The sequence below is a fragment of the Diadema setosum genome, chromosome 7 (assembly GCF_964275005.1).
Source record: "Diadema setosum chromosome 7, eeDiaSeto1, whole genome shotgun sequence".
Taxonomy (NCBI): Eukaryota; Metazoa; Echinodermata; class Echinoidea; order Diadematoida; family Diadematidae; genus Diadema; species Diadema setosum.
This window is the reverse complement of record NC_092691.1, coordinates 14,142,699-14,156,006: the sequence shown is the minus strand read 5'-3', so window position 1 is coordinate 14,156,006 and position 13,308 is coordinate 14,142,699. Positions and strand designations below refer to the sequence as shown.

At 40.2% G+C, this 13,308-nt stretch overlaps 2 protein-coding genes across 2 annotated transcripts in view; both read left to right on the top strand.

The window, feature by feature from the left end:
- LOC140230890 (uncharacterized) overlaps positions 1-13,308 on the top strand; it is a 297,769-nt gene that overhangs the window by 108,011 nt on the left and 176,450 nt on the right. Inside the window, exon 6 of the mRNA XM_072311033.1 lies at positions 11,185-11,291. Within this exon, the coding sequence (XP_072167134.1) occupies positions 11,185-11,291 (107 nt within the window). The remainder of the gene's footprint in view (positions 1-11,184; positions 11,292-13,308) is intronic.
- LOC140230516 (uncharacterized) lies at positions 241-2,786 on the top strand. The gene is made up of 2 exons (XM_072310661.1): positions 241-1,526; positions 1,670-2,786. The coding sequence occupies exons 1-2, from the start codon at positions 241-243 to the stop codon at positions 2,784-2,786; spliced, it is 2,403 nt and encodes an 800-aa protein (XP_072166762.1).

The following is a 13,308-nucleotide window of genomic DNA, read 5'->3' as shown; positions in this document are numbered from 1 at the left end:
CACCCAGAATTGCTTCCGGAGATAAGCAAAAAAACCAACCTGCCAACAAACCCAGAAAAAAGAAGGGCTTTGTTACAAGAAATAAAGTCCCTACTAACCAAACGGGCAATTGTTCGGGTCCACACAAGAAGGCAACTTGTGTTATCCCCAGTTTTTCTCACCCCCAAGCGAAAAGGCGCATTCCGCATGGTGCTAAATGTAAAAAAGCTAAATCGATACATCGCAAACTCCACTTTCAAAATGGAAAATCTCCGCAACATTCTACCGCTCATCAAGGCAGACGATTGGGCAGTCTCCATAGATTTAGTAGACGCCTACCTTCATGTCCCCATTGCCCACACTGCACAGCATTTTTTCGGTTTCGCAGTGGCAAACAAAGTGTACCAATATCCTGCTCTGCCATTTGGTCTCAAAACTGCCCCATGCACCTTCACTCGAATTGTACAGGCACTCGCAGCCCACTTACGAGAAAGGGGCATTCGAATTTTCGTCTATCTAGACGACTGGCTGGTATTAGCAGACTCTGCAGACACACTACGCCAGCACCTAGATATTACATTAGACCTAGTCTCCAAGCTAGGTTTTCTCGTAAACTACGAAAAGTCTCAGCTAGAACCCACTCAGAATCCGGAGTTCTTGGGCCCCAAACTAGACCTGAAACTAAGGCTTGCCCATCCCTTCCCTCACAGAATAGACAAGGTTTATCTAGTAGGGGGATTCCTGCTCCGCTCGTCTCACGTACAAGCCAAGTACTGGCTGCGTTTTCTGGGCCTCCTTGCAAGTCTCTTGGACACAGTCCCAGATTGCAGAAGGAGAATGAGGCAGATCCAAATAGCCTTTCTCAGTCAGTATCGCCCACTAACAGACCCAATGACTCAAATTATCCGCCTTACAGGGACATTGTCCCAGGCGGTTCGCTGGTGGATGCCCCCAAATACCCTACAAATGGGAAAACCCTTCACTACCCCAGCCCCCTCCATGACCATTCTCACAGACGCGTCGACGATGGGATGGGGTGCAGTACTAAACTCGGTCCAGGTTCAGGGAACTTGGGGAGAAAGAGACAAGGGTCAGCACATAAACGTACTGGAAATGCGGGCCATACAGAATGCTCTGTTTGCCTTCAAAGACAGAGTTCGGAGGAAAACGGTTCTGATAAAGTCAGACAACCTCACGGTAGTTTCGTACATCAACAAACAAGGGGGCACAAGGTCGAAACATTTGTGCAATCTCACTCTAGACATCCTAGATTGGTGCGATTTGGTGGAGATGAATCTCATAGCCTCTCACATACCAGGAAAAGACAACTATGTGGCGGATTTCCTGTCGAGGGGAAGTGATCTCCCCACAGAGTGGCATCTCAATCCAAGCATTGCCAAACAGATCTTCAACAGGTTCGGTCCTCCTCAGGTCGACCTATTCGCATCGACATTGAACAAGCAGCTGCCAGTTTATTGCACAAAACACAACGACCCAGCAGCTCTGATGACGGACGCATTCACAATGCAGTGGAAAGGGTTTCTGGGGTATGCGTTCCCTCCCTTTGCATTGATACCAAGAGTACTACAGAAAGTGCAAACAGACAAGGCAGCCCTCCTTCTGATAGCTCCTTGGTGGCCGAAACGGCCTTGGTTCCCCACACTGTTAGATCTTCTAACTTCTCCCCCAGTAATCCTTCCCTTCAGGGAGGATCTCCTCTGTCAACCAGGGACATCCACATACCATCCCAAGGTTCCCCACCTAAAGCTAACATTATGGACCATTTCAGGGGAATCGCGTCCCAGGCAGGTCTTTCGGGAAGGGCTGCAGAACTATCCTCCTCCTTCCTTAGATCGTCTACACGAGCCACTTATGACTCTAGACTACAACACTACTTCAAGTGGTGGTACGACAAGAAAGTGGATCCTTCCACAGCACCTGTAGGCGAGATCGCTGATTTCCTCCTGCACCTATTTGACAAGAACTTAGCCTTCTCAACAATCAGAGGCTACAGATCGGCTATTTCAGCCTTACATAAAGGCTTCAGAGGGGGAGAAACAGTAGGATCTTCCTCTCATCTGACTAGACTAATGAAATCCCTCTTTTTGTCTAGGCCTCCTCAGAAGAAACTGAGTCCCTCTTGGAGTTTATCGAGAGTTTTGCGTGCTCTGTCCAGGGCTCCCTTTGAACCTATGCACGACAGTTCTCTTGCTAATCTAACCATCAAGACCATTCTCCTCATAGCAGTCGCTAGCGGGAGAAGACGCAGCTTTCTGCATGCTCTCTCTACCAAGCCGGGCCATATTCGTTGGGAAACTAACGGGGTTAGACTAATCCCTCATGCCAAATTTCTGGCTAAGAATCAAACCATGAATTCTACGCCAGGTGAGATTTTCATCCCCGCCCTTAAGACTCTGTCCTCCATCTCCCAAGACAAACTTTGGTGCCCTGTGCGGGCCCTTAAATGGTATCTTCACAAAACCGAAGAATTGCGCACTTCAGACAATCTATTTATCAGTATCAATTCTCCCCATGGCTCGGTTTCCCCTGATACTATTTCCCGCTGGATAGTTCAGGCCATTAAAGCTGGGGGTACGACTTCGATCCTCTCCCATAAGGTGCGGGCCCATGACACTAGGGGCATAGCATCCTCCTGGGCTCTTTTTCAGGGAGTCCCCCTGGAAGATATTCTCAAGGCTGCCTACTGGCATAATCCTAACTCATTTACGTCCTGTTACCTGTCAGACGTCATTTCCAATGAGGCCTCCTTTGCCTCTGCAGTTCTTTCCTGTCCTAGCAGGAAGTAATTCCATCTTGTCTGAACCTCCTGCCTCGGCAAGCATGCAGCTCGTAAGCCATGCTCAGTAAAAGAAGAAGGTTCCCCATCTGAGGTTCTCCGCAGTCCCTCCATCCTCGGATCTGTTGGAATCTGGCAATTGTTATATTGATAGGTAAGTAAAGCGAAATGAAGTAGATATGTATGTTCGGTATCGAACATTTTATCTACGAGAGAGCTTTACTTACCTATAGGTCCCTCCCTCCTCCCCTCTCTGCGGTTTAGCCGGTCCATCGGCATTGAAAGAGGATGAGATCGCCCGCGCTCGGGCTTATATAGGGGAGTGCGTGAGGGGTTTCCCTTCCGTTGCCGGGGCAACGAGGGGGTTCAAAGATATTTTTAGCTACCGGGGGCAATTCTAATCGGCATTAGAATGGCAATTGTTATATTGATAGGTAAGTAAAGCTCTCTCGTAGATAAAATGTTCGATACCGAACATACATCTTGGCTGCATTTTATTTGTTTCTATTGTCCATGGAATGCACTAAATGAAACAAAAAGAATTTTTCAGAAATATATTATATTAAGAAAATCACAGCGTATTGAAATTTGGTGATTTCTACCTTTTTGAAAGTGTAATGTCCGTGACGTTTTAGGTATAAAAGTTTTTATACAGAGATTAAAATTGATCCAAGTGAGTTAAAATTTGGTTTGCAAAGCTAGAATATGGTGTTACACAAGATTACAAATTAAATTTTGAAACACACAAATACTTTTCCAGTAAAATGCGTCACGGACATTACAATGTTATAAATCTCATAGACGTCACGGACATTACTAAGTATCAAAAATTTAGAAATACTTTTTAAAAGATGCTGATGTTTTGTAATTAAACAATGTTTTTCTGATTATTAATCAATCTGTTACACAAGACTATCAAACATTTTGAAACACATGAATGCTTTTCCAGTAAAATGCGTCACGGACATTACAATGTTATAAGTCCCATAGACGTCACGGACATTACGAAGTATGAAAAATTTAGAAATACAGGTAAATAATGATGAAGTTTTCTAATATTGCCTGTAATCTTTCTTTGTTAGTGTGAATGTGTTTGTGGGTGTGTGTGTGTGTGTGTGGGGGGGGGGGCATGTATATGGGGGGGGGGGGTAGGTATGTGTGTGTGTGTGTGGGGGGGGGGGTAATACCTTGTTCATCAAATCTTTACCCTTGCCTTTAATCTGTTTCTACTTTCATTATCTCACCAACCTCACAATGTTATTGCAAGGTGATTGCAAAGACTTAAATGTTACAACACTGAGTCAGCTGTCCCCAGCTGGTCAAGGATAACCTGGAAATAAATTTTCTGCTTGGATGTACTGTTACATTCATGAAAAGACAGGGTACATCTAATCTGTTCGTCTATAGCAATGAAGAAGAGTCTTTCATCGAGAAGACACAGATTATTGAGTGTCTGTCTTCTCCAACAATGGACAATCGAAATTGATGTTCCTTTCAACAAAACTTTGAAGCTGAATAAATAAACTTTTTTACATAATAGCAGTAGCAGTAGCTCACAATCTACCCTGTAGAAGAATTGCATCTAGGCATTTTTTGCTTTGGTTATGTGTTCTCTTAACTGTACTTAATTTTGTGGTATAATGAACCACTTAGATTAGTCTGTATTGTACCATGATTGTACATTCATGTTTATTATTGCCACTTATTAAAGAAAATCGTGTATCAAAGAAATGATATATGTTGTAAAGCTAGCTCATACAAAAAAGATGTCAGCAGAAAGAACTAAACAAAAAGTTAATCACTTATTACATGTTCAAGGTTCATCAAATGTGTAATATCTGTAACATCCATAGGCTTGTTCCTATAAAAAAAGTTGTACATGTATCATCAATATCATTCGAATATCAGGGATAAATATCAATATTACTGATTATGTATTCTTCATGTTATGATTTACCATGAAGGTTGTTTCATTTGTCAGTATTGAGCCATTGTTTGATATCATTTCATTTTTGTATCATTACATTGCATCATTCATATAACATGTTTATTTTTACCTTGGAAGGTGAAAAGAGAAGAAATAAATATTTCAGAGAAATTGTTTAAAGATGACATGATTTATTTAATGGCATTGTATGTTTAAAAAAATGAGAAAAAATTAAAACAAAAGAAAAAGAAAGTAAGTAACTGACTGATATTTCATATATTTTCAAAGTGCATAAGATTGTAACGTCCGTGACGTTTTAAGACTTTTCTCTTTGAGTTTTCTTTTCAGTTTAAGTTTTAGGGATTGCTTCAATGACAGTGTTTATGTATTCTTAGATGATTGTAGAAGACATACCATGTAGAATAGTCTAAATTGTGAAAGTACCAAGTCTTTCATTTTACCATATCTATATACTTTTATTAAATAATATTGAGTTGTTTATTGTTGCCATGGAAACTGAAAAACACTGTTTATTTCACAGAATGGACATAACAGTATCTTTATGTACCCTACAGTCCTTTTGCTTCAGAAAAAGTAGAAAAAATAGATTTTCACTGAGCTTAATTTCAGTTTATAATAAGTGGACAAAAGTGTAATGTCCGTGACGCTCAAAATGTAATGTCCGTGACGCCAGATTTCTTTCCATCATTGTCATTTGAAACACTCTTTAATTTAAATTTGTTTAAAATATGTTACAGCAATATCAAAACATTCATTGTAAAGGAAAACTGTCTTATTAAGATGATTAAACTCACAGAGTTTGTAAACTATTTGTTGGCATGTAAAGAGTTGTGTCCAAAAAATGTAATGTCCGTGATGCACAACATTTTCTGTCATAATTAAACAACTATTGTATATTTTTTTCTTATATTCACAGTGTTGTTTTATCTAGATGAGTGGTGTGTGATCACCAAGTATTAGCTTCAAATAAATGTTTTCTATTTTAAAACAAACCTCTAAAAGTGTCAAAAAATGTCTGAAATGTAATGTCCGTGACGCTGGACTTGCCCAAATAGTGAATGGTCATGAGTACGATGGTACAAGATTTCGTACAAGGTGAAAGATAGAGGCGTTCTATTCTAGGCAAAGCCGAGTTGAACAGTGTGCCTCATCTTTCAGAGAGTGTGAAATCTTGTTCCATTGCATGAGTAAAGACCATACACTATTTGTTTTATACTGTTACGTTTAAGGACACATAATAACTCACACGATCAGTCCATAGATATACGGTTCTTGGGATCCTTTACTGCTGTTCTTGCGTGGGGTTTTACATGTGACGGAGGGCTTCAGTTATCACTATAACTGACCTATTGACTTGACGCTGTAACCTTACTGCATCTAATCTGCATACATTAACTGTATCTAATCTGCATACATCACACTCCTCCCTCCTAAGCTTTAATCTCCTATTAAAATAACTTGTAAACATTACTATGAGTGAAACAACCTGTACTGGTGTTGCCTAAACAGCAAAATTGAAGTAGGTGATATACTATCTGGTTTAAACAAAACGAATCATGATCTGAGGAACCGTTTTTTTTCACCAACCTTTTGAACTTAAACAAGCATCAAGCTGTACAACGTAGCTCTAGCTGCCATTGTATGAAGACAAACGTACATGTAATAATAAAGGTGAGACTTATCACCAAGAAATATTCTTCAAACCCTAATGTTATGAAATATTTAGACACATGTAATTCATCTGTCCATTGACTCATAATAAATGAAGTAAAAAAATATGAATTGTGTCCTGTTCTTATTTGTCTCGTATCCAAAATGTTGCTTAAGTCATTAATACTATACGACTATATGTGGTATTGAAAATGGTTTATGTGTTATATTTCCTGTTTTGACCCATTCCAACACTCGTGATAGTATTGGGTCTGTGCGTGTCTCTTTCTTCACCTCGCTGCTTGTAACCGGCAAGTTGTCAATGTGATGTACCGCAACGTTGTACAAAGCATCCTCTCCTGCATCTGTATCAGGCAATGGAAGTCTTGATAGCACATCCACGACCACGTTGTCCTTCCCAGCTACAAACTTCAATTCGTAGTTGAAGGCTAATAGCACGATGGCCCATCGTTGTAGCCTCTGAGCTGCCAGTGTAGGGACTGCTGTCTTGGGTCCCAAAATCGTTCCAAAGGCTTATGATCTGTTCGGATCATGAACTTGCGGCCGTACAGATAGGTTCTGAAACGCTGCACACCGAACATGATGGCCAATGCCTCCTTATCCAGCTGCGCATATCCTCTCTCATGTTTGTTCAAACTCCTAGCTGCATAAGCAATTGGTAGGCATCGTCCTTGTTCATCGATGTGACAAATGACTGCCCCTATCCTGTAAGGGGAGGCGTCTGCGCTCAGCTCAATGTCCTTAAAAGGATCGTAATGCGTCAAGAGCTTATCCGAGCTGATAGCGTTCTTCACTGTGTTGAATGCGTGCTCACATTCCTGTGTCCACTCCCATGGTGTGTCTCCCAGCAGTGCATTCAGTGGAGTTTTGCCCGTGCGTATGTATGTAGTTGCCGTTTCACAGGCTCAAGAGGCAAATGCTTGAAGTTCTTTTCGTAGTCATGGACACTGATGATGGATACTGCAGCTCCTGTATCCAATTCCATTTCAAGGTCATGACCATCCACTTGAAGTGTTATTTTGAATGGAGCAGAAGATGGTTTACGATCGCCCTCAACCTTGAAAACACTATCCACAAAACCTGATCCGTCGTCATGCTCCTCATCATCGTCAATCTGTTTTATTGAGCCTTTTCCTTGTCCATACATCGGCTTACCCCGTCCGGCTCCGGACTGCGAGGGTTTCTTTGACTGAGGATGTCCGTGCCCTTGACCTCTTCCAACAGGTTGTGAACGACACTCTGATTGGAGGTGTCCCTGTTTTTTGACAACGATAACAGGTAGCGTTCTTGTAATTGCAGCGGTCTGCAGAATGATTGGTCATACCACAGCGATAGCATTTCTTCCTCAAAGCTGAAGTTGAAGAACCTCCGTGTTTGCCAGCGTGCTTCCCCTTCACGTTCGCCCCCTTTGAAACATGGTACACAGATTTGTCGTCATTCCTAGACATGTCTTTTGCATTTTGGACTGCCGCTTCTTCAGCTAGGGCTACTTCGATAGCTTGGGCAAATGTATAGTTGTTAGAAAGCAACTTTTGCTGAATGTTAGCTGATGCAAGGCCACAAATGAAACAATCTCTCAAGGCTTCCTTCAACTGATCATTTGAGAACGCACAATGTGATGCCATTTGCTTGAGATGTGATACATATTGTGAAATGGTTTGGCCTGGAGCTTGCGTAGCATTATGGAACTCGAACCGCTCTGTGACTGTCAATCGCTTAGGGCAATAGTGATCTTTCAGCAAAGCACACTAATCCCCAAAACTCTTTGCTGAAGGTTTGTCGGGAAAGGTCAGATCACGTAGTGTTTTGTATGGCACTTCTCCCACACTACTGAGCAAAATAGCACTTCTTTTAGGCCCATTTGCTTCTGTGTCATTGATATCTGTTGCAAGAAGGTATTGTTCTAACCTATCTAGGTAAAATTCGGTATCTCCTTCGCGAGGATCAAATTGCTCAAAGATCCTAGCCGTTGCCATTGCTCATACGTTCGCTTTCACGTGTATACCATAAAAAATAGTCACCTCAAAATGTACGTATGGGACTGTACAAGAGACGATGTAGTTCACAGCATACCGAAATCAATCATTGTGACGTAGCAAAATCGGCGTGAACTTACTCTTTATCAACTCCAAATCCCACTTTCTCCTTCAAAATTCTGAGCAGTAAGATCCCATCCTCCTTGTCGCCAGTGTTTAGGACACAATAACTCACACGATCAGTCCATAGATATACGGTTCTTGGGATGTTTTACTGCCATTCTTGCGTGGGGTTTACATGTGACGGAGGGCTTCAGGTATCACTCTAACTGACCTATTGACCTGACGCTGTAACCTTACTGCATCTAATCTGCATACATTAACTGTATCTAATCTGCATACATCACATATACAACACCTCAAACATCAGCAGATGTGGTCTACACAGATTCTTGAATTTAGCACAGAAATGGAACCATTTTCTGTGAAAGACAAATAAATAGCCGCACAATCACATGTACGTACGCGAAGCCAATTGGTTAAGGTTGTTTACAACATTAGTGACAGTATTTTCTTGTAAATGTGCTTGTAATTGATTAGTGCGTGTGGCAAATGTTTGTTTATTATGACATCAGAGCTCTGCGATGGAACAAAAACTTCGAGTCAATCGTGAGTTTAACGCGGGAGTCAACAGAAATAGGTGACGTCAGCCATGCGCTATCCATTTTTGCTTAAACAAAATTGCACGGCTGACAGCCACGGCGTGTGATGGAACTTTTCACTAAATGTTACGTGATGGGCAATCAACCAATCGGATAGCTACATTGGTGTTGTATAATATTGTGTATCAATAAATTTCCATGAGCTATAGCCACTGAATTCACACCACAGTTATATCACCTTAAGATGCTGGTCAAGTTCAAATATTGGTGATGTTTCACAAGGTCAAAAGGTCGATAAACTTTACCTGGTGAATACTGAAATCATGGTTTTGTGGTGTACTCTCAACAACTATCCACAGCTTTGAGCTATGAACACCAAATTCACACCACAAGTAGGTTGGGTGTCCAATACATCGACACCCTAATGTTTTTTCTATCAATAGAAACTTAAAATATCTCACAATTTGTCCGAAATTTTACTCACATGCAAAGAAGATACTCTGAATTCACAAGCATGCATTAAAAATACGACTTTAGGTACACGCTCTAAGTTAAGTGCTTCGAACGCGTGGGGTGCTATTTTGATGCGCTCAGTTACGCAGTAATTTTGAAACCAACACCCCGTCTCTCTATTGACAATACATGTGAAATGCATGTCATGCTTTTGCAATGTGCATTTATAAACTACGGTATCATTGCTTGCTGTTGATCTTGTTTATTATTGGGTTTTTCAGTAATACATTATTTGGACATCTTCAAATCCCCAGTGAAGAATGCAAAATCACTGCATATCATCTCATGTGTGACTGTTCGTTCTTTACGCACAGTGCAATAAATAAAGGGGTGTCGGTTTCAATGTACAGTGTCAATGTGCTGGACACCTACCATACATCATCTAAAGATGCCAGTCTGGTGAATTCCAATCGGGACAATGAACATTCCATAATAATGCCATACGTTGTACTTGCATTATTGTGGTGTGCTCGCAATATCTTTCCACAGCTTGAGCTGTGACTACGAGGCTCACACCACAGGTACATCACGTAAAGATCGAGGCCAATCAAATTGGAATATTGGTGAAGGTAAAGGTCAAAGGTTAAATGTCAATAAACTTACATTGAAAAATGCTATACTCACACTGCCATATTGTCGCCGGTCACACAAACCGACGAATCCCTCGGGTTTGCGTAAGAATGACAATTCGAGAAAATCGCGTTTGAAATTAACCCATTTTTTACTTATGGTTGCTACACTTTCATGTCTATAATTTCCAATTATTTGTGTGGTACATCAGACTTCAATTCTTGCTCTAACTTGTGAAGATTTTATCGAATTGTATTGTTAACAAATAAGCGGGAAATCGTCAAAGAGCTGCATGCATGTATTTTTGGTCTGCAAAGAACGTTGTCATTTTCCATGTGTGTCTATATGTACATGTACATTGATCGTTGTCATTGTCAACGCATGTATTACATAGTACGCGCACTGTGCGCGCGGTCAATGAACTGTTGAATCTCAAAAACTACACGCAAGTCAATGCGCACTGATTCGTCGGTTCGGTGACCGCGCGTACTAGTTTTCTAGTATGCGCGGTCACCGAACTGTCGAATCGCCTGATTGTTTAACACACGCGTCTATTGGGAAAACAAATAATTTTCACAAATGGAATTACATACTTCTAGAAAAGTGATAACTACGTAAAAATTACACCGAATTACACAGTGAGAATTTCAGAATATGTAGTATGGAATGTCTATTATCGAAATGATTGAAAATCTCAAAATCGAAAATTTGACCCAAAATCGAGTGATTCGTCGGTTCCTGTGACCGGCGACGATATGTAGGCAAGACATTGCCTTTTACTTGTATTGTAATGATGAGTTAGTTGTTTACTTGGAACGACTACATTGTGTATTCATACAAATTTCTTCTTTAATGTAATTGAGACAATGTATGCATCAAACTTAATTTCCAGTTTTAACCTTTATCACACAGCCAGGCAATAGCCATTGCCAGTCACTCATTCTTCTCTCATAATACCAATTCATCTGGCTACTGCTCAGAGGATTGTGTGACTTCATAATTGTTTAACTTTTTTGTTACACATTCTAATAACCAAATCACAACACGCTTATGTTATGTGTTTGGCAGTATGGCAAGACTCCTCTGGTGCTCGCAGTCCAGGCAGACCATGTGAGTGTATGCAAAGACCTGATTGATCGTGGGGCGGGAGTCAATGTTCAGGACCACCTGCAAAAGTAAGTCATGCTTCATGAGTGTGAATGTGCAGAGTTTGAATGTCACTAATACACTTCATTTACACTTCATTTTCCTCAGAACCAATAGCTTGACTATAATAACTCTTGAAAAATAAGTCTATGAGCTTATTGCTCTGGACTCAAAATTATGTTCATTGTTATGCCCCGCCATGAAGTCCTCCCATAATCAGTTTTGTGGACACTGTAACTTAAAAATTGTTTAAGGTATCCTAATGAAATGTGGCCTATGTATGTACATTGTACGAGTGGACAAAGTTGTGCTTTTCAACTCCTGGGTAGCACATGCTCCAGGTCAAATATCAAAGGTCAAGGTCAAATTCTCAAAATTTCTTTATTGCTGAAAGGTATTTTCTTGAAACTTGGTATGTACATGTATTACCCAATAAAGATTCTCCAGGGAAACTTTTAGGCCATGGGATCAAAGGTCAAGTGAAAATTCTATAATTTCATTTTTCCCCCTCCATATCTCTGAAATTGCTTGAAGAACCTTCATGAAACAGTACATATGCACATCTGTATGACTAGAAGTAGCTGGTCATTTGAAGAATACTTCCCCCTGCCCTCACAGCTCAAGAGCTATGAACATAACAGCTGGTAATGTTTTCTTTTTTTTATAAGTATGTTTGTCAGTATTTGCAGGTGAAGATGAAATTTCAAAAGAAAAAACCTAAGCTTTAAAATCTGTCAAGACTGACAGATTAGGTGATCCAATGTATCCAGAAATAAATGTTTTGATCCCTGACCTCATTCACATGACCCTATCCGATACATGTGCGATTGAGGGTGAATGACCGTGTGATTTTTTAGATTCTCATCAAAGAAAATGGAATCAAACCTGTCATGCTCACAAAATTTATTATAGAAATTATAATAGCAAAGATACAAAATGAAAATGTTGTACCTTTGAACATCATTTGCACATCCAAGATGGCATCTGAGAAAAAAGTCATTCCCTTATAAAATCATCCTCTTTACATGTTCTGTATGTGTGCAAAATATAGGGGAAATACACCGTGTATTTACTAAAACACAGAATGACATATTTTTTTACCCCTTGACCGCACTTTACACAGCCAATATTGCATCCGATTAGAAAGTTGTTATTTCATTAAACAATTCATATGACATGGTCTAAATGTGTGCAGAATAGGAGAGTGATATGGCATGTAATTACCAAGATACAGGATAAAGTAGTCTTGACCCTTGACCCTACCTTGCACAGCCAAGATGGTGTCTGAGCAAAAAGTCACTATTTTATGAAATGATCATATATAATATGGTCTATATATGTGCAGAACATGACCCTAGTACAGCCATATGGGTGAGAATTTTGAACAATTTACAATTGCAAATTTTCACACCTTATAGCACTCTTTCCATTAGAACACGTCAGGATGATCTAAGAAACCAATTTTTTTCATGTCATTTTAGAGTCTGGTAAATTTACTTTCAGGAAATGTATGGTTTGGTATACACTTGAACCTCTCTTATCCGGCCTCCCTTTATCCGGATCTCTCTATTATACGGACGCAATCTCGCCGTGATTTTAAAAAAAAAAAAAAATTACGGGAGGAAAGGGGGATTCCTAACCCGACTTTGCCGAGTACGGTTTATTTTCAAGATCTAGACTACTTGATACATTTCTTAATAATTATTTAGGTAAATCATTCCAAGAGTTTATTAAAGAAAATGATTTCATTCTTGCAAACACGAACCTCTATTTTGGGGTCTGTTACTGAGTGTAACAATGAAAAGGTTGCAGTATACACATTACTACATGTGGTACTACAATGGGCTACATCAGTTCGTATGTTGTTGTATATGTACATGTATAAAGCATTGAGTCTCACGTATTCGGCCAAATCCCTTATCCGGATGAGCCCCGGTCCCGACTTGTCCGGATACGAGAGGTTCAACTGTACTTTTGACTGATATTTTGTATTTGACGAGAAATATGGTAAAAACGTTATTTTTACAATAATTTTTGTTATTCAAA

What these genes read in the sequence shown, in the direction of transcription:
- LOC140230516 (XM_072310661.1), top strand. Translation starts at nt 241, where the DNA reads ATGGAAAATCTCCGCAACATTCTACCGCTCATCAAGGCAGACGATTGG. An exon ending in CAGTGGAAAGGGTTTCTGGG is followed by an intron (nt 1,527 to 1,669) that starts GTATGCGTTCCC and finishes CTTCTCCCCCAG; the next exon opens with TAATCCTTCCCTTCAGGGAG.